A 21,815-nucleotide genomic window follows, 5' to 3' on the forward strand; every position below is an offset into this window, starting at 1 on the left:
CGGGACGATGACAAAGTCTCTAATTTTTTCATGTTTGTATTTGAAGTTTGCGGGGATTGGTTGTTGTTTGATGAAAGAATTTTGGGTTTTACACTCAAATGTTATTTTTAATTTTCAAAACAATATAAGACATGGTATTTCCTGTCATTTTAATTTTTCAAAATAATAAAAATCATTCCTAACATTAGTATCAAATACCGACTATCTTAATGTCGCTTTAAGAAAGAAAAATCAAGGGAAAACAAGCATATTTGCAAACCAACTGATCAAGACACGATTTTGCAATTATCAATATACAGAAAGAAACAAACGAATTGACAAACTTTTCTATTCGACAGAACATTAGAAATTATACAATGAAATGGACAATCAAGATTTGTCTCCTGAAGCACTGGAGGTGTTGAACTACTCTGTAGAGGGTGACGACAATGAGAGATTTAAGAGGAAACCCACCATGATCCCAATAAGTGCCACCAATAATGCAAATCTGAAGGAGAATCCTGAACTTTTCGGATATCTTCGTCTCTTAAGCAGCTCCTATGAGAAGGAATGGCGACGATTATGGTTAGCTTTGGTAGTAACATTCACAATCTAATAAACTATGCTTCCACATGAAAATTTGCTTATTAATCCAATATGTGAACTCTAGTCCTGTCTCATCATTAAAGATTATCAACCATAAAAGAGGAAAAAAAAAAGTTCTCTGAATCATCCAAAGGGGTTCTCCTTTTGGCACAAGTGATTTCATGGGTAAAAATGACTTCAAAAGGAAAAGATCATGAAAGTTAAATAGGTTATGGCAGTTACATTTACTCTATGTTAAAAAGTTAAAAGTAACATCTTCTAACAGAAATTAACATATTATACTAGATTATACTTCTATTCTTATAGACTATATTAGATTACAATTTTTTCCTTTTTTAATAATGTGGGAAACACAGTAGTCACCACACTCTCCAGGACTGGAGAGACAACAGACACACAACAAAACCAACCAACCAACACACACACACACACACTATCCACTAGAACCATGTAACAAGTAAGCCTGAGACTCCACCTGATAGCTCCCATTTGGGAGTGACATGTACTACTAGATTAGACATTTAATAGCTGTAGGCTCATTTTCATGCATTTTATAAAAAATAGCTATCTTTTTGTCAAACCAAAACAGAAGCAAGTATGCCGGGTGAGAAAAAAAATATGCATGCATACCAGTTCCTGTTGCAGTTGCTGTGTTTGTCGAACAGCTGAATCCCTTTCCTCCTTCAGGCTCTGCAAAGTTGGGTTCTACATACAAGAAAATAGATAATTATAATTGAAAGCAAGAGAAAGGCCAGGATATAGAACATTAAAATCATTTGTCCTAATATGCCTACAAGAAAATAAGCTTCACCATAGAAAGATAACTGAAAAGATGGCCAAAAAATTACAGGCACATAGTACAAACTAGTTCTACATCATACTACAGTTGCAGTTCAATAGTTGAGGTAAGAATCCATTCCAGCAAGTACCTAAAACTATTTAACGACGTTCTGTTATGAGAAGTTAGCAAATCAAAAGCATATGATCAGGGACACCAGAGAACCAAGTTTGGACCTCAACATGTCTACATACCATCATTCTCACAGGAAGTGGTAATGCCCATCTGAGAAGTAGATGTCAAAAGGGAGTTTCATGGAAGGGTGAGCAAGTTGTTTACAAATTGGGCATGTGGAAGTTGAGAAAATGAATAAACCATAGGAAAAATGGTACTTATAAGGATATAATTTAACATTAGAGAGATAGGAGACAAGTCTGCAGTTGCCTGTGAAAAAGCTGTCAGCAGGTCAACATTGAACAGGAGAAATTCACTGCAGGCAACACAATTTTAACGCCAACCGGACATGTTAATCAGCATATAGCTATCTATATATATATAGATAGATAGATAGATACAGAGCCTGCTCATGCACGAGTATGCCACATAGTCATAAGGAACAAAGCAGGCAAAAGCTTACAAAGCAATAGCATGTCTTAAGAATACAAATAATTTTGGTTTATGTGCAAGCATGAAGCAATATCAAAGGCTAAATTAATTTTTTTAGGTAGAAACAAATGAGGATGAAAAGAATCATATACAGGAAGCACATGGGAAAAAAAGACCCAAATACTATTCAATAACATCAAAACTTGAGCTGCCATGCAACTGCAATCAGAAAAAGATGAGCAAACTTAAAGCTAAGAAAATTGACAAGATGATATTTGACCATGAAAAGAAATTGAAGCCAACAGGTTGCATTAGCAGCAGTTAGTTGTGGTTAATTGTACCCCACATTACAAGGCATGGAAATTATCACAAGACCAGTGGAGAACTGACAGCAAAAAGTGTAGCATAAAGAGCTCTCCTCTAAAAACTGGAAAAATAAATAAATAAACAAACAAGCAATAACTCCACCAAATTGCACAAATAATAATAGACTTTAATCCACAACACAAGATTTTAATAGAACTCACAGAGTTGTAATCGGCATTTTCATTGGAGCTTGCAAATGATCCATCCCCTGAATTTCTATTTGCTAAGGTGTACACAACCCTAAGCTTGCACTCCTCTATTACCTTCCCGCTGTCCTTATTGAACTGGTTGCAAAAATAACCATCAATTTCCCAGGGAATAAAGGAACCCATCATTTTTTTAAAATGCCCAAAATAAGATATTCAAGTCAATCAATTGAAGACATTATTCATTAAATATTCTTACAGCATCCTGTGGGAGCTCATCAAGATCAGTATGTGGAGGCACTATTGTACTCTGCAGAAGAAACTTATCTTTGCACTGCATATCTGGAGGATAGTCTCTTTGGGCTTGAGAGGTGACTACAAATACAAAAGTTGAAATGAATATTACATATGAGGGAATCTTGAGGACCAAATAGAGATATTACAACTATCAATTGCAGACTGGTACGGTGCAAAAACATGTGGCATATGATTGCAAAATGGCCAACTAGGACATCTTTTTATCAAAAACTGAACCAAGATAAAAGATATCCCCTAAAAGATGGCCAGTGGCTACTTTTTAGAAAATGACTATGTGCACTGACACAGTATTGAAAGGGCACTTATGGGATATCCTCATTTCTACTGAAGGGTTGCAACAAACTCAAGAGAAGCACCTCTTATCACACATGCATCCCAAGGCTGTATAACACCGGTATTGGGTCGAACAAAGTACTTCTTAGGTGATGTGGTTTTGACCTAGCCAAAAAAAGAAAAGGGGGAAACATTAAAATGATGCACAGCTGAAATGAATCCAAAATAGAATGAAAAATGGGCACCCAATAGCAAAAGAAATGTATGTGTGCACATTATAGGGATAGTACCTTAAAAGCAACGTGATGTTCTGTGTTGTTGACAACTTTAAGATCACAATAACTTTGTTTGTCCAGCTCAACTGATCACAGGAATGCCATATTCATAAGTGCACCAGAACTTTCCAGAATACCATTTCAATTTTAAAAAATAAAAATAAAGCTGAGAAAATAACTCATACTTTTGGAAACTTTAGGTAGGTATAATCATGTTGAAAAGAACTATGCACAAACCTAAAAGCCCAGCATTCAACCAGTGATATTTCTCATTTTTGTGCTAGTCAAATTCCAAGCCTTTGGACAGCACTCATTTGAAATCATCTATTCCAAAGAGCAACCAGAATTGAGCTGGCAAGAGCTTATTTCATTGTTATTAATTTCGCTTCTTTAGTTTTGTGCTATTCACTATACTGCCCCTTGTTATTCTGAACAAGCACGTTGTCCTCATGTTGTCACAAATGCTAGGAAAGATATAATTCTATTAATACCTTTTTAACTCTGTAAAATATTGTTTCACGCTTTTGTTTTAACTAATATCCAATAGTTGGAGTATAGATAAATGATTTTGTGCTCATAGCAGTACGAAATAGATATCTCAATGCAATCAAATCTAAATTGGCTGCCCAGCTTCCAAAAACATATCTATCCCCTCCTGTTTTTTTTATCAATCACTGTATTTGCTATGCCTCCAATATTACTAGAAAGCTAAGCATCTCAGCACATAAACTTCAATAAGAAATCAAGTAAATACAGCATCATACAAGAATACAAGATTGTGCCATGGGTTTTGCCTTACAAGGACCAATTGTTCCTCATCTTTCCATTGCACAATACCATTTTGTATGGGTCAATTGAGCTGAGTTTTCTACATATTGCTAACTTCCTACAAATAAAATCCCCTCCAGTGATACACGCCCACTCTCACCATTGATCCATCATTATTTCGAGTATTTTCGCACCCTCCATTCCATCTTTTCAAATATTCAATTAAATCATTAATTTAGATTACTAATTGTTCCCGTAGATTTATTCATTTGTCACACCACTATCCACAGCCGAGAAATTTTCTTATCAATGTTATCACTAGCATCCATTGAAAATAAAATGGCAATAAATGTATTGTTGCTGAACATGATTTCTTGATATCATCTTTCCCCACATCTCCCTGATTTGTCTCAATTTTACAAATAGATTTATACTATTTTTCAAGCTATAATCGTTCAAACCACGATCACTAATATCTGCACCTAAATTGCAGCCTATGATCACACTTACAGGTTAACAGCATAAAGTACAACGCATTTTATCCAAACAAAGCTTGTAATATACACAGAGAAGGATACATACATTGAAATTTGAGTTCATCGGGATGAACAGTGATCAATGGCTTGGTAATAGTCATGATCACACCAGATCTATCTCACAATCAGCCAACCAACCAATCAACGAAACCCTAGCACCACCACCGCCACCACCGCTACAGCCTGTCACAAACCCTAGGTAAAAGAATCGCACCAGAGGAGCTCGGACCAAGAATTTAGAGAGAGAAAAAGACAGAATTCTAGAGAGAAAAGGAGAGAGAGAAAAAAAGAATAGAAACGAACATGTGGGCGTGAAGAAGCCAGAAAAAGGACGGAAGGGCTCGGTCCAAAACCGGTGCTTCGAAGATTCAGCCACCAAGATCGCTCTCTCTGCTCTCCGGTTATCTAGAGAGAGAAAGCTCCCCGCGGGGGTTTGGGGGTTGGGAGGAGTTTGAGAGGTATGTCCACCCTTCGGTGACAGAGACAGCGGAGATGACACGTGCCGCATTAAGGAGGTTGGTGACGCCCGATTCAAAAGCGACAGTCTGGGTGTGGGACCTTGTGACGTGTCAATGGGTTGACGTGTCACTTGATGATTTGGTGCTCCGCCGTTGTCAAAAAAATTTAACAACGGTGCCACTGTAGGACAATGGCCCCATCCCACCTACGCTTATCATGAGCACACTTTTCAATGCCACCCCTTTATCCTTTCTTTTAATAATTCCCACATCTATTACAATTTAAAATAGATTAAAACCTCATCTATTATATTATGAAAAACCCTAAGGCTATGATAAAAGGTAGATTCTTGAATAAAAACAATCATTTTAAAAAATGTTTTTAATCTAAAAAATATTTTAAAAAAAATTAAATATTTAATAAAATTTAAAAAATATTTTAAAAAAATCTAAAAAATTACTTAAAGTACATTTTACAGTGACACGTACTCTTAATAATATTGAAAAATTACTTTTAATATTTTTTTAAAAAAATATTTAAATAAGTAATTCTCTTAAAAATATTTTTAAAGTATTTTACGGAAAAACACGTGATTTTATTAAAAATATTTTGAGTAAAAACACTCTTAGTTAATAATATATTTTTAATACCCATAGAAAAAATATTTTTCATGTTGTAATAAGAGTTCGTTTAGGAGTGATTCTAAAAATCGTTTATAATATTTTTAATATTTAAATAATAAAAAATTTTAAATATTAAAAATATTAAAAGCTCTTCCTATAATCAATATTAAACGAACTCTAAAACCATTTGATCGCTCTCTATACACTTTAGGGATATTTGGTAAAACTCAATAGTTATTACTTAATGACTTAAATTAAGTTTAAGTTAAATTATACATAAGTTATTAATTTGAAACTTATTACTTAGTTTTTATTTTTTAAGTATTAAGGTATTTGATAAAATTAACTTAAAATTTATTATAAATCATTAAATTGACATATTAATCCTCATAAATTACAATTAGGGTAAAAGAAGTTAAGTAACAATGAAGATTATACAGTAACAAAAAAGATTATAAAAGTAATTAAGAGAAATGAGAATAAAAAGGTAAAAATAAAGATATAGATTTAATAATAAATTAATTATTTTTACTTATTATTTAAAGTTTTTTATTTTATTATAAATCATATCATTAAGTTATTTGATCAAACATGCTTAATTTGTTTAATAACTTAAATTAAGTTATTAAGTTGATATACCTAACACCCACTTCATCTAAAACTTTATTACGAAATTCTCCCACCAATATTTGTAATAATTTGTCTTATAAGAAAAAATAGTTTTTTCCTTTCATAGAATATCAATCTAAGAATCACTTTAAATAATTATTTAAAATTTTAAACTTTTATTAGGCTATCTCATTTTTATGGAAAATTATTTTCAATTTAAAAAAAATAAAAAATAAAAAATAAAAAATAAATAACCTTTTTTAACCCTCTTTCCAAGTATATTGTTAATAATTTAGAATTTTTCTAAAATCAGAGGGATGGTATATCATTTTGGTGAAAAGAATGCGGTGGTTGAGACAATGTTGAAGGACTTGGCAATGTGGCCAAATGAGACCTTTAATTTGGGTAATATGTGTGGCCTTTTTAGGCCATGGGGACCGCTAGAGGGTGTACATTTATATCACAAATTTGTAGCTACTCACTTGACCCTTGCCCTCTAATAATTAGTGCTGTGAAACACAATAGAATCTGACTATGTCAGATATGAATATATCCAAACTCAAACCAATTATTAATTTATTTATAGTGAATGACATCGACTTTCTACGTCAAAAACAAAAATTTCAAATCATGGAAATAGAGCCTACTTTTTCGGGACATGGTGACTGCTTTAAAGTTGCTGTCTAGTGGTAAAAGAGAGTTGCATCCCATCAAATCATGAAGGGAGATCAGAAGATTAGAGCCATGTATTCCACTTTCTTGAAGAGATTTTAGGCTTAATTGGTTTATTTGTCGGAAAAAAAAAAGTGACTTTATTGGAGGTTTTAAGTGAACTTTGGGATAAGTTTGGACCCATCACTTTTACACCAATGGGTGTCATGCCACCTCAGATTTGTCATCACAGGAAAATGCAAGTTGTCAACTAAAATACGTGACACTCATACACCTGTCAAAATCTAGTTTTCGTGTCCCATTTTTTCAATTTTTTTTTTTTTTTCCTATTTTGTATTTCTTTCTCCATTTGGACAACCCTTATCTGAAAGGAGGATGGCGACCTTCCGGTTGATTTGTAGGAAGCGGACAAAGTTTACCATGCTCGTTTGAACCGCAATTCAATTTTGCTGACCATTTTTGGGGCAACATAAGGAAGACTCCAATTCAATTTTTGGCTTACCATTTTTGGAGAAATATAAGGAAGACTACCAAAATTTTTAATTTTTTTTTGTCTATTTTAAATATTTTAGTACCATATATTAGTTTTAGGATGTCACTTTTATGTCAATTTTTATTTAGATTTCAAATTAAAATTTCATGTAAACTATGGTTAGCTTTTACCTTAATTTCTATTGATATTTCTAATAAATCTTGTTAGACCAAAGTTTTCTCTGATCAAATTTTGATTGTAACACAACGAGGTTAATAGTAATAAGGATTCAATCAAGTTTATTATTTCAGATTCTCAAAACAATGGACGATCTTGTTTAATGAGGACTTGATCATGTTGAAGACCTAGGAACTTTTGTAAGATTGGTTTTTGGTTTAGTAGGTTAAATCAAATCATCCATTCACTTGACTTTTTTAAAATCATCCTCTATGTGATTTAAATGTTGGGAAGTAATTTTTATTTAGGGTTTAATATTAAATTTTAAATTATAATATTATCTAGGATATGAAGAAAAATACATACCTTAATCCATACTTTTAACTTTAATATGATTTGAAGTTCTTTAAGTAATCATTTTGATATTTTCTCTCCTAGTCTCAATTTATCCACTCCTTAGTAATGGGAATGAAGATACTTCCATTGAATTGTAAGAGTGGAGATAGACCAAGAATTCCTCCATTTATAGGTATAATATGGGTCTTCCCATAAATGAACTATCAACTAATTGTAAATTTTAAAATGAATTTAATTTAATTTCATCAAAATTCATGCATGGGAAAATGAATTAAACTATTTTAAAAAAGAAAACTTAACTTCTTAAAATAAAAATTAAGGTGGACATTATGAGCACTTTTGGTTCAACATTTCAAATTGAGTCAATTCTCTCAAAATTAGACGATATCATGTTTCTGTTAAAATTTGAGCTTAGTTTTTTTTCCAAAATACGTTTGAAGGGCTTATGAGGAGTGTTCAAAGCCTTCCCAAGGTTTCCCAACCTTGAACCAGTTTTAAAATTGGCAAATCAATACAACCAATCGAGGTGCAAGGGAATCGATTGAATAGGTTGGGCTTAACCGATTGAGGAAGCCCTTTTGTTCCTTAAAATAGTTGAATGTTTTTTTATTCTATTAAAGCAGAAGTCTCAATTGGTAGAGAACAAGTCAAACTATTTACTCACCTAGTTGAGTTCTTAACCCTAAAGGTCACCTACCATGACATTTAATGTCCAACGAGTAATCAATTGGTTAAACTAATGGCTCGACCAATCAAACTCAAGTTGTGGGTTTCGAAGTTCTTGAGCTTCTAAGATACATATTTGAGTTTTAAAGGGAATTTATACACATGAGACCTTAAGTATTCATTTTGAAGACCTATAAAAAATTCTTATTAAAAACTCTTGAGTGTTCATTCCTATATTTGCTTATTCTTTTGTGCAACTTTGAACCATTCCTAGTTTCTTTGTATATGGTGAGTTTGTGATGTCCCACATCGGATAGGGGAGAATGTTCCTAGTGCTATATATGTAGAGACTCCTCTTAACCAAGTAGACGCGTTTTAAAGCCGTGAGGGCCCCTTGGGCCCAAAACGGATAATATTTACATGGTTGGGTCCAGGTCGTTACAAAGTCCCACATCGGATAGGGGAGAAAGTTCCTAGCGCTATATATGTAAAGACTCCTCTTAACCAAGTAGACGCGTTTTAAAGCCGTGAGGGCCCCCTTGGGTCCAAAGCGGACAATATTTACACGGTTGGGAACGGGTCGTTACAGAGTTATTATTGTTCTATAGGATTGAAGTATCCTTTTATTGAATCTTTAAAATTTTCGAATGATTTGTTCAAGTGAGGTTTGACATTTGGGAAGATTTGTAAAATGGTTGATTGGAATCATATTCTAATTGTACACATTGAATATTTGGATTGAAGCCTTGAAACTAGTAAGACCCTCACTTGATTGGAACTTGAGGAAAGTAGACATAGGTTGGGATTTGGGTTGAATCACTATAAACTTGAGTTCATATATCTCTTTACCTCTCTCTATTTATCTTTATTTCATTTAAATTGCCCATTATTTAATGTTCTTACTACTTGCTATAATTTAGTTTTAAAACTTACAAAATTGACATTCACCTGCACTTCCCTCTTGGGTTATTACCTAAGATTAGTTAATTATCTTTCACAAATCCTTACATATTTAGGTTTTATAGAATGGGGAGAGAGAAATCTTACCTATTTAGTATATACATATATTTCATTATTCTTGGAGTTGGTCCTATTTTATTACCAAAAAAAAAAACACCAAATTTTACATCAATTTCTATGCATATTTCAAATAAATATTTACCTATAAAGTCATTCATAATATGTGTTGGTACTAGCCACCACTCAAGCCAATCTCGACATATTAGCTTTATACTTCTATAAGAGAAAGCAATAGAATTTTAAAAGTAGGTGTTATATTATTGTCTTCTTCATGCTAATTAAAAACTAATAGTAACCTTAGAATGCGTTTGGTAGTGATTTTATAAAACGTTTCTAACATTTCTAAAACTTGAATGATACAAATTTTTAAGTATTAAAAAGGTTAGAAACACTTTATAAAATCACTGTCAAACGGGCTCTTAATGAAATGAAGTTTGAAGGATGTAAGTACGTAGGACCTTTTGGAGGATGTAAGCTTTGAAGACTTGAGATAATAGCATTAAATGCATGGTTCTATGAAAGAACTCCAAGTGATGGAATCACCAAGGAAGTCTTTGATGCTGAAGTTAGTTTCCTTCTCTTTTTCCAATGATCTTTCTTAAAGCACTCTTTAGTACTTATTTATATAGTTGGTTTCTGGTTTACCAAAGTTATCATTCTTTGAGTTAAGAAGACATGATAGGGATTATCTCTTACACTTTAGATGAAGTTGAATGACTTCATGATGAAAATGCTCCTTGAGCGAATACGATCAAGGAGCTTGTCAAGATAATTCATTTTAGGAGAACCTTCTAGACCTTGAAATATGTAGGTGTTCAATTTCCTACTATTACATGGACTTTGAAAAAAAAACATAAAGAAAACCACATCAAAGCCCTAAGTTCTATCTTTTTGTCTTCTTCTCATCATCATGTTACCATTATATTTCTCTATAAACGACAATATGGAGAATTTGAGAGAACCATTCTTCAAAAGGTACATTAATTTCTTACTCTTCATAGGCCTTTTCATTCTTATCTAAGAAATCCCTTGCAATGATTTCGATTTCTAGGTTTCATTTTAGGTATCTAAGAAATCCTCTTTACAATAATTCAATTTTTATGATTTTATTTTGGGTATATCATAAATCCCCTTTGTAATGATTTCAATTTCAATAGTATCATTTCAAATATATGAGAAATCACCTTTCTTAAGATTCATTGCAAAACCAAAGTATTATAGTTTGAAAATTTTGAACTTTGATTCTTACATTTATAGAGATAATAATGTGAAACCAAGGTTTGGTTAATCTCAGTTTTGATGATAACAAAACAAGGTTTTGAACTAATATTATATTTCAAGTGTGATTAGGTAAGAAGATTTCCAAAGTGATAATCACAAAGACAAAATCAAGGTAAGAAAAAATCAATAAGAAGAAGAACATCTCAAAGAGAAGTTCTTTTCAAGACCCAAGCTTCATAAGATCTTTTTGTAAGGTTGTTGGTGCACTATAATTTTCATGCATTACATTCTTTACTTATGCACCAAAATCATCCAAAAGTTTTTTCATTTTAAATCCTTTAAAATTGGATGATTTCATATTTTCAACTAAAACCCAGTGTCAAATGTTTTCCAAACTTGTTTCAAAGGTTTTAAGTTGAAAAAGTTGGTTGTTGAGCCAAAAACGGCTCAACCGGTTGAACCAGTCAAGGAGCAGGTCGAACCACAGCTTAACCGGTCGAGGGGTGCAAAACAACCTTCTCTCTCTTCCATAACAGTTGTTCAATCAGATGAGGAATCGGTTGACCCCCACCTCAACTGGTTGAGATCCAATCAAAGGGCGGTTGAGGTCCAACGGTCACCTGCCAAGCATTAAATGCTAACAGCCAGTCAACCCCCGGCTCGACCAGTCGAACCCCCAACAACTAGTTTGGTCGTTTTCTTCTATAAAAATGCTCTAATCTTCATTGTTTCATGAGCTTAACCTTCCTAATCATTTCTTGAATATATTTTAGCCTTGGGAGAGTGTTTTTTAGTGCACCATTGCTCTAAAACTTGCATATCATTAGTACAGCATTCAATCCTAGTTTTCTTGTATCATTTGAGCCTAAAGTTTTGTACTAGGATTTTGTGAAATCATTTGTAAATCTTTGAGAAGAAAAATCTAAGTGTGAGGTATCACTTGGGGATTCTCAAGTGTGAAGTATCACTTGACAGGTTGATCAAGAGTGGGGTATCTCTTGAGAAGTATAAAGGGTACTTAGAGCCAAAAGTCCAAGAGGGTGGATTGGAACTATAATCTAATTGTATTACTTGAAGGATTGGTTTGGAAGTCTTGAATTAATGGAACCTCAAGCTTGGGATTGAAGCTAAAGAAGAGTGGATGTAGGCCGAGTTGCGCTGAACCACTATAAAATATTGTGTTTGCATATTCTTTTTCCTACTCTTTTACTTTATATGCAATTGTTTTTATATTATTTTATTATATATTTGCATATAATTGTCTCTTGCATTCATACAATTTAAATTTACAAAAAGAAATCATCACCTTATTCACTTCCCTTCTAGGGTGATTACCATAGGTTGTATTAACTTAATTTTTCTAACAAATAATTATATGACTCAAACCTCAAATTTTTTTTATGATAAGTTGTAATGTCTTCTCTTTCTTAGTGTCGGAGTTGCAGTAATGTGATATGAAGAACCCATATATTTGTTTATGATGAATAAATAATATGAATTTACTAATAATCAGTATTGAACGATGATAACCACTTCTCCTATTAAGACATTATTTTTTGTTTCAATTAGTTTACCACACTTCAAGTTTGTATTTAATACCATGTTAGTTAATTATCCTTCAAAGACATCAATTTATCATATTCCCTTGTTTATAAAAATTTTCCAAGAAATTTCACATTATTTTTTTTTACTCGGGTTCCTTCCCCCAACGGCGGGAAAATTTGTTCCATCAAAATAATAATTTGTCAATATGTCATATCACCCTTAAGAGGTATAGATAAACTAGTCATTAGGTAAAAACTTTTGGTTTTATAATTTATGTTTACATGAGTTGATGTATTGTTATTTACCCCAAGGACCATGTTAGTCACTGTTAGAAAAATTAAGCTAATCCAACCTATAGTAATCACCCTAGAGAAGGGGTGAAAAGGGTGATGGTCTCTTTTTGTAAATTTAAACTATGTGAATGCAATAGATAATTATATACAAGTATATAGTAAAACAATATAAAGACAATTGCATATAAAGTAAAAAAATAAGTAAGAGAGAATGCAAACACAAGATTTTATAGTGGTTCGGCACAATCCGACCTATATCCACTCTCTTCTAGCTTCAATCCCAAGCTTGAGGTTCCACAATTTCAAGGCTTCCAAACCAAGTCTTCAAGCAATACAATTGGATTATGGTTCCAATCCATCCTCTTGAACTTTTGACTCCAAGCACCCTTTACACTTCTCAAGAGATACCTCACTCTTGAACAACCCCTTAAGTGATACCCCACAATTGAGAAACTTCCTCTCAAAGATTTATAAATAAATGATCTCACAAAATCTTAGTACAAAAACTTTAAGCTCAAATAATACAAGAAAACTAGGATTGAAAGGTGCACTAATGATATGCAAGTTTTAGAACAATGGTGCACTCAAAACACTTTTTTAAAGCTCAAATATATTCAAGAAATGTTTGGGAAAGTTAAGCTCTTAAACAATGAAGATTTGGAGCCTTTTTATAGAGGAAAAAAGTCAAACTAGCCATTGGGGGTTCGACCGGTCGAGCTGGGGGTCAATTGGTTGACAAGCCATTAGCATTAAATGCTTGGCAAGTGACCATTGGACCTCGATTAGACCTTGACCGGACCTCAACCGGTTGAGGTGAGGATTGATCGGTTTCTCATCCGGTTAAACAACCATTCTGGAAGAAAGAGAATGTTTTTTGCACCCCTCAGCCAATTGAATTAGGGGTCGATCGGTTACTGTTCACACCCTTGACCGGTTAAACTGAGGGCCAACCTACTCCTAGACCAATTGAGCTGGGGGTCGACCAATTCCTCATTCAGTTAAATCGGTTGAGTCGTTTTTGGCTCAATAACCAACTTTTTCAACTTAAAACCTTTTAAACAAGTTTGGAAAACATTTGATACAAGGTTTTAGTTGAAAACATGAAATCATCAAATTTTAAAATATTTAAAACAAAATAACTCTTGAATGATTTTGGTGCATAAGTAAAGAATGTAATGCATGAAAATCCTAGTGCACCAACAACCTTACAAAGAGATCTTATGAAACTTGGATCTTGAAAAATACTTATATTTGAGGTGGTTTGTTTCTTCATGATTTTTCCTTACCTTGATTTGTCTTTGTGATTGTCACTTTGGAAATTATCTTGCCTAATCATACTTGAAATATAATCATTAGTTTTAAACCTTATTTTGTTATCATCAAAATCGATATTAACCAAACCTTTGTTTCATAGTCACATTAGATATTTCTGGATCTAATAGAATGTAAGATGTCATTCACATGGAATTGTATTTCATTATTAGTGATATGATTTTTATCTCTTCTAGAACCTGTATACTTGATATATCATATATGTTATATAATTAATGAGACAAATATCTTGAAATTAATATATTAAACATTTGATAATTTCAACCTTTATTGTTACCAAAGAGAATAGTCAGGATATAATCAAATCAAATCAAATCTAAAGTGTAACAAATTAAGAATTTCAATTATTTGATTCACAATATAAAATTTCATATAATTCCTTCATAACTTTTAATTATGAAAATATATCAAATTTATATAGCTTTAAGCTATGAGTCATACAATAATTTTTATATGAATCTATAAAGATAATTACTTTAAGCTATAAAAATTATCATATTTCTTTAGTTAATCATAGCTACAGGCTAAGGGAATTTCTATCTTTATATGATTCCCCATTTATACTTTCATCATAATTGTCATGAAAAAAAAATTATTATAACAAAATGAAAAATTTGCATAGTTTTATGCTATGAATATTCTTTGTATTGATTCTAGCTATAAAATAATACAAAATTATAATATAATATTTCTAGTTTTGCTAGAGGATTAAAAATTGTTTGTATATTGTAGTATATAAAATATATCTTTTTATTATATATATATATATATATATATATATATATATATATATACATGCTTGTTTTCATAACTTCTGATCATAAATCATTTTATATAATTTTATTATAATAAAACATAAAAGTAAATATAGTTTACATCAATTTCACAAAAGTATTAATTAATAATTTTTTTCTCTGTATCTATTAGCTATAACAAAATAGACATTGAACAGGTTATGAATAATAATAATTACATAGCTTCTAACAATCCATAATTTTGTTTATAATAAAATGTTTTTCATATACCTTCAAGCTATATGAATTTTAATATTTATTAATTTGTTAGTCATTTCTCTATAATATCATGATATGAATAATTAAAATTGAGCAACTTTGTAAAAACATAAAATAATTCACTAATTACTCTAAATGCATAAAAAAAACTGGAAAAAACTAGTTTTCACGCATTCATATTAAAATAATTACAAAATACGAATGTTTTAAAAATAATTCAAATTTTATATATTCATAATAAAATATAGTACCTAAGATGATCAAATGTAATACTTGTATGATTAAAAAGTAATACTTATAGTCAAAAATAGTGTTTTTAACTAAAAAAATATATATGAAATATTAATTATTTTTAAATAAATACTTGAAATTTGTATTTTATAAATTTAATTTTCTTTTTTATAATTTTTTTTATAAATATACCCTTCTATGAAAATAGAAAATGAGAAGAACAAATAAAAATCCTAAAAGAAAAATATAGTATCATTTCATAAGCAAGTCTCCTCCTTTTACTCGAAGTTAGGAAGAAATTTAAATCAATACCGATGAACTTGATCCACAAGTTCCATAAGAAAGTTATTAAAACAATGGCCTGCTGACATGGAAAGATTTGATTGGTGAGTGGACGTGGCATTTTGTTCAAGGGGTAGTTTGGTCAGAAAAATATACGTTGCTTAGAGGAAAAGCGACGTCTATAAGAAATTATTTGATGCAGAGTCAACCAAAGTATTTGTTCCCGGTTCCGAATTAGCCTCGAACTTTCCGGATTCATCTTGCATTTCCGTCAATGCCCTCCACTAATCTTCTTATCTCAATTGAGATTGTGAAAAAGAAGGGCATTCTGGTAAAACCAAACAAATTGATGGAAACATCCAGGCAAGTCTCGTGACTTACTTTGTAGCGGTCTATAAGTATCATCGATCGTTACAAAGGAAAAAAGAAAAAGAGGATTGTTGGAATTAGGTTTTCAATGGAGGCGTTCTCTGCGTTTTTCGATTCACAATCGAGCTCAAGGAGCGGTTGGACCTACGATTCACTCAAGAATTTCCGCCAGATTTCTCCTGCCGTTCAAACTCATCTCAAGCAGGTATTTTTTTTTTTTTTGTGTTTTAGGGTTTTGTTTTTTCGTTTTATTTTCTGTTGTTTCTAGGAGATTTGAGGAAAGGAGAGATAAAAATTCAATCTGAACCTTCTCATCGGAGGCTTGATTACAAGAAAATTTGAACCGGAGTAGCAATTTTAAGTACCCATGTCCATCGGGTTCTTGGATCTTCCTTCTTTCTTTATTTTTTGCATGTTTTTTTTTTTTTTTTTTGTTGGAGAAAATTGGGGAAAGAAAATAGTTTTGGAAGATATTGTGAAAATGAAAGATGCGCCTCAATCAAGGGACGGTAGGGTTTCTATTCATCTTTGGGTTATTACAGCCTCTCGGGAAGTGAGAGAGGCTCATGGCTTGGGGTTGTGGAAAGGGATAAGGATGGATTGGGAATTAGTGAGCAATAGGATGGTCTTCATTGTTGGTAATGGTAGGAGGGTGAGGTTCTGGAGAGATAAATGGTGTGGGGACTCTCCTTTGTGTTCGTCTTTCCCGTCTCTATTTGCTTTGACTGTTGATAAGGAAGAAAGTGTGGCAGATGTTTGGGATTCCTTGGCGGAGGGGGGATGGGGGGGTTGGAATCCATGCTTTTTAAGAGCTTTCAATGATTGGGAGATAGAGGAAGCATCAAGTTTTATGGAGCAGTTACATCGTAGTAGAGTTATTGAGGTTGTGGAGGACAGGGTATCATGGACTGAAACTAAGAGTGGTAATTTCTCGGTTAAATCTCTATACTTGGCCATGGAAGCGGGGGGGTCGGCTCGGTTTCCTTCTAGCCTTATTTGGAATGCGAATGTGCAGCCCAAGATCAGTTTTTTTGTATGGGAGGCTACGTGGGGCAAAGCACTAACCTTGGACAAGGTGCAGAAAAGAGGATGGGCTTTGGCAAATAGATGTTTTTTGTGTCTTGAGAATGAGGAGACCATAGATCATCTTCTTCTTCATTGCTCAAGAACAAAGGTTTTATGGGATCTTCTTTTTACTGTTTTTGGGGTATCTTGGGTGTTGCCTTATTCTGTTAAGGAAACCCTTCTAAGCTGGCATGGATCTTTTGTGGGCAAAAAGCGTAAGAAGGTGTGGAGAGCGGCTCCTTTGCACATTTTTTGGACGGTTTGGAAGGAGAGGAATCGGTTGGCCTTCAAGGATGATACGTTGTCAATTCAAAGATTGAAATACTCTTTTATTTTTTCTCTTTGGGCTGAAACAAAAGTGTTCATAGTTGATTGCCCTCTAACTATAGCTAATTTTATTGATTGGATGGGCTCTAATTAGGGGTGTATGTTGGGGCTTTTTGTTTCTTTTAGTATTCTCTTGAAGGAGGGTGTATAGGTTTGTATTTCTTGAGCTGCCTTCTTGGTGTCTCTTTTTAATAGAATCTCTTTTACCTATCAAAAAAAAAAAAAAAAAAAAAAAAAAAAAAAAAACCTGATTTGAATTATTTATTTATTTATGTTATATGGGATGGGTTGGCGGAGGAATCTGAGAGGAAAGAAATAAGGAAATCGCTGATATTTTGTGTGTGTTCAATTGGCTTGTGAAAATTGAAATGTCGAGTCAAAAGTTAGGTTCTCTGTCTTTTCAGATTTTTACGGGCTGCTAGATGGACCATTTGGTAATCTGCGCAGTGGGGGTTATTTTATTTTTTGTTAACTTCCATTTGGATTCAAGAAAATTTTGTAAAAGAAAAGAACCTAAAAGGTTATTTTGCACTTCATAACGGGTTTATTTGGTAGAATTGAAAAACTCGGATCAATGGCGAAGTGTTGGACTAATCAAAGTTGAGTATAAGTTTTTGCTTCGTCCTGTTCATAATAATTCTTCTTCACGTGTTTCCTCATTAAGCGATGGTTTAATTCGTGCCAGGATTTGGCTTCGTACGGGTTGATTTAGTTTTGTACTAAATCTTCAATCACGTCTCTCTATTTTGTTTCGCTTGGATTTAGTTGTTATTTATATATCAGTATTTCTTTTTTGGGGTTTTATGATTGCCATTCATGCTGTAATTTACAAAATTGTAATTGTGTTTGCTTTAATTCTATTCATTTTTCTTTTTTTAATCTACATATGATATTCTTGATTTTGCAGGTTTATCTCTCCCTGTGCTGTGCCTTGATTGCATCTGCTGCAGGAGCTTACCTGCATCTTCTCTGGAATATTGGTGGCCTTCTTACTACTTTTGCATGCTTTGGAAGCATCATATGGCTACTCTCTGCACCTTCATATGAAGAGGTATTTTAGTTATATTTTCTGTCTCTCGCATTGTGGACTTTAATTTGTACATGTTTTTACTTATTGATATGGGATTCTTCTTTCTTGTCGTGCAGAAAAAGAGGGTTTCACTATTGATGGCTGTGGCCCTTTTTCAAGGAGCCTCTATCGGTCCTTTGATTGACTTGGCTATTGAAATTGACCCAAGGTAGTTTCTTGGTTATCAATTAAATAATAATTTCACTTTATTATTGAAGAAGTTGTGTATGTGTGTATATTGTTTCTTGCATAGGGGTATGTCCTCTTGTTTTGTTTCTCTCTGACATTATCTTTTATCTTTCCTTCAGTTGGTGAATGTTATTCTATCTAACTGACTGTGGTTAACCTAGTTTTTCAAATCATTTGGTGGTTAAATTTTAACACATGCTTTTAGTTTAATTTTCTGAAATTCTTTTGAATTGATGCAAAATACAGTAGGGTTCTGGAGGTGCACATGGAAAGTCTTTTTTAGACTACAGGTGCTGGCACATGAAATGCAATTACACACAGATAAACTGTAGGACATCCTAGAACAAAATGGAGATAAGAGTACATTGGATGTAGGGAGAGATTTTAGAATTATGCTTGAGAAGTTTAAGTTCTGTGACTGTTTGTGATGACATTAATTGAATAATGGAGGTGTGATTTATAGACAACAAATGTATTAAGAAACCCCAAAAAGAGGGGGTCCACCTATATATATACAGGCGGTATATACAAAACATCCCAAAGCAAGCATCAAATAAATACAGGGTTAGCCTACAAAATCAAAGCAAAGTTAACCACAAGAAAGAGCATCTTGCGACAGTTATATTAGAGAACCAAGGGGTTGATTTAAGTTGGCCTAGGAGCATGGAGGGATGCTGTTAAGTCCATTTCTTCATCTCTTCCAAAAGCTAAGAGCTCTCTCCTCATCCCCTTGCAACAATGGAAGGCACTACCCATCTTTCTTATTTAACTCTCTATATCTCTACCTCTCTTTTTCCAACCCCCCTCCTCTTCCCCCCCTCTTCCGCGTTTTACAGTTTTGTTAAAAATTTGGTGGTTATGGCCGATCCAATGGGCTGTTCCTTGGAAAAAGAAAGTGACAGCTCAATTTCACCCGGCCTATATTTGAATATGTTGGGCAGCCTCAAGGTTTTTACATGTTTTCTGTCATGTTTTAATTCAGAGAACTGCCCCAAATCTCTGTAATCAAATTATTAATAGTGCCTATCAAAAAAGTATTAGAGGTGGTGCAACATATGATTTGTATTGAACAAAATATATACTATCCTTGGTAGTTTTTATACAATATAAGAAGAGGGTTGAATAGCATTTAAAATTTACTATCAGATTGCAGAGGGAGATAAAAATATGATTTAAGTGGACTACAATTAACTATCAATGAAGGTATTTATTTATGTGTCTCTAATTTGTCTCCTAAATTCTTATTAAGTGTAATTTATAAAGAACTGCAGACATTCTCAAAGTAAGCAAAAAAGAATTTTATTATTTTTGTTAGTATAAATAGCAGTATGTACCCTGGATCATATTTGTGTTTGTTTCTTGAAACTTGATGAAGTATTCACTGACACCTGTTTGTGCTTGAGGAAGCTATTATACTATACCACTTGGACTATAATTGACTTGTTACAATTTTTTGTAGTGTCATTTTCCAAAATATTATGATGCGTGTGCAGACACGTATTCTGTGCTGAAGTTAACTTGCATTTCATTTTGGAGTGGCATTATTAGACTCTTTGTTTTTTTTTTTGGGTGTTATCTTAGAGTTTGCTGGTGGAAGATCTATACTATATATTTTTCATTCTAATGAAGGCTTTACATATGCAAAAACCTGTCCTGCAGCATTCTTGTTAGTGCTTTTGTGGGAACTGCAGTGGCCTTTGGCTGTTTCTCTGCGGCTGCAATGTTGGCAAGGCGCAGAGAGTACCTGTACTTGGGAGGGGTTCTTTCGTCTGGCCTCTCCATCCTTTTCTGGTTGCACTTTGCCTCCTCGTTGTTTGGGGGATCCACTGCCATCTTTAAGTTTGAGGTGAGGAAATTGATGATTTAGTTGAATAAATCTATAATTAAATTGATCTCTGTTCTGGTAGTTGAGATTGGAAGTATGAGGATGATAATAATAGATTTACTTGCCCTGTTTCTGATCAAATTATGTTTGCAGTTGTATTTTGGACTGTTGGTGTTTGTGGGCTACATGGTAGTAGACACCCAGGACATAATAGAGAAAGCCCATCTCGGGGATCGGGACTATGTGAAACATTCTCTCCTCCTTTTCACTGATTTTGCTGCAGTTTTTGTTCGAATCCTGATTATCATGGTGAGTTGAGCTAAATTGTTTGAATAAAACAGAATCTATTATCATCCACCAGTGCCTCTACTACACTTGCTCTTTTTCTGAACAAAATGATGATGATTTGTAATGTGTTGGTGCAGTTGAAGAACTCGGCTGAAAAGAGTGAGAAGAAGAAGAAAAGGAGAAATTGAATGATGGGAGACTAATGAGCTTAACTTGAACTCTGGTTGAACAAAACAAGAGATTGTGTATGAACTTGATGCTTGTTTCTTTCTTTCCCCTAAGTGAGATTATGATTTTTGAAACATGTGATACGCTGGGCGCTATGGCAGTGTACATACGAATTGCTCGGTTATGACATTCTGCATGTTTTAATATATGGGGTTGGTTTTAAATAAGAGGACACTCGAATTTGTTATAATTTGAGAAACAGTTTGTATTTCAAAATAGAAACGGTTTTCTGTTAAAAATTTCTAATATTGCAAGGAAAATTGAATGTGATATATTTTTTTTATATATATCAAAAATTTTAAAATATGATTTATTTTTTGTTGTCTTAACTTTTTAAAGATTTTTTTATTTATCAAAAACAATCTTAAATTAAATTATATTTGATATATAAAATTTATTTATTTTAAAACTTAAAAATCAATTTAATTCATATTAAAAAGCTCATAAAGCCAAAATTTGATTTAGAATGATTTTATTATTTTTCCTTATATTGAATCTTTATTTTTTTTATTTTTTTTCATTAAATAAATGAATATTAAGTTAAATAAAAATTTTAATATATTGAATTCTCTTATAGTGATTAAATCTATATTTTTTAAGTTTGTAATATATATGTATTTTATAATATATAAACTCATTTACCGAATCTGTTATAAGTTTTTTGATAAAAAAAATATCTTCTTATTTATAAAATTAATATTTAATCAATTCATTCATGAGGAATTCATTGACGAAGATAGGCGGAAGAATGGAATTCCTTATTTCTCCTGTTAGCGGCCTGAACATATATAGTTATATTCAAATAAACATCTAAATAAATAAATAAATAAAG

The 21,815-nt window shown here is 32.6% G+C and overlaps 2 protein-coding genes across 3 annotated transcripts; one reads left to right on the plus strand and one right to left on the minus strand.

Annotated features, from left to right (window-relative positions):
* Positions 1-231: 231 nt before the first annotated feature.
* LOC100255313 (vesicle-associated protein 2-1) lies at positions 232-5,152 on the minus strand. Of its 2 annotated transcripts, none has more exons than XM_059733982.1 (8): positions 4,955-5,152; positions 4,698-4,834; positions 3,363-3,433; positions 3,156-3,237; positions 2,741-2,856; positions 2,497-2,619; positions 1,216-1,290; positions 232-537 (listed from the first exon to the last, which is right to left on the minus strand). In XM_059733982.1, exons 2-8 carry the CDS (start codon positions 4,750-4,752, stop codon positions 406-408), a joined length of 654 nt encoding a protein of 217 aa, XP_059589965.1. In that variant the 5' UTR covers positions 4,753-4,834; positions 4,955-5,152; the 3' UTR covers positions 232-405. The 2 variants fall into 2 exon arrangements, with proteins under 2 accessions (XP_059589965.1, XP_059589966.1); XM_059733983.1 differs by having other exon boundaries at positions 4,698-4,846; positions 4,955-5,119.
* Positions 5,153-16,080: 10,928 nt separating this feature from the next.
* Positions 16,081-20,943, plus strand: LOC100241557 (bax inhibitor 1-like). Its single transcript, NM_001281152.1, is given in 6 exon segments — positions 16,081-16,197; positions 18,292-18,435; positions 18,531-18,622; positions 20,302-20,488; positions 20,621-20,776; positions 20,893-20,943. Coding segments are annotated over 6 exon segments (747 nt in total).
* Positions 20,944-21,815: the final 872 nt, after the last annotated feature.

The sequence above is a fragment of the Vitis vinifera genome, chromosome 2 (genome assembly GCF_030704535.1).
Source record: "Vitis vinifera cultivar Pinot Noir 40024 chromosome 2, ASM3070453v1".
NCBI lineage: Eukaryota > Viridiplantae > Streptophyta > Magnoliopsida > Vitales > Vitaceae > Vitis > Vitis vinifera.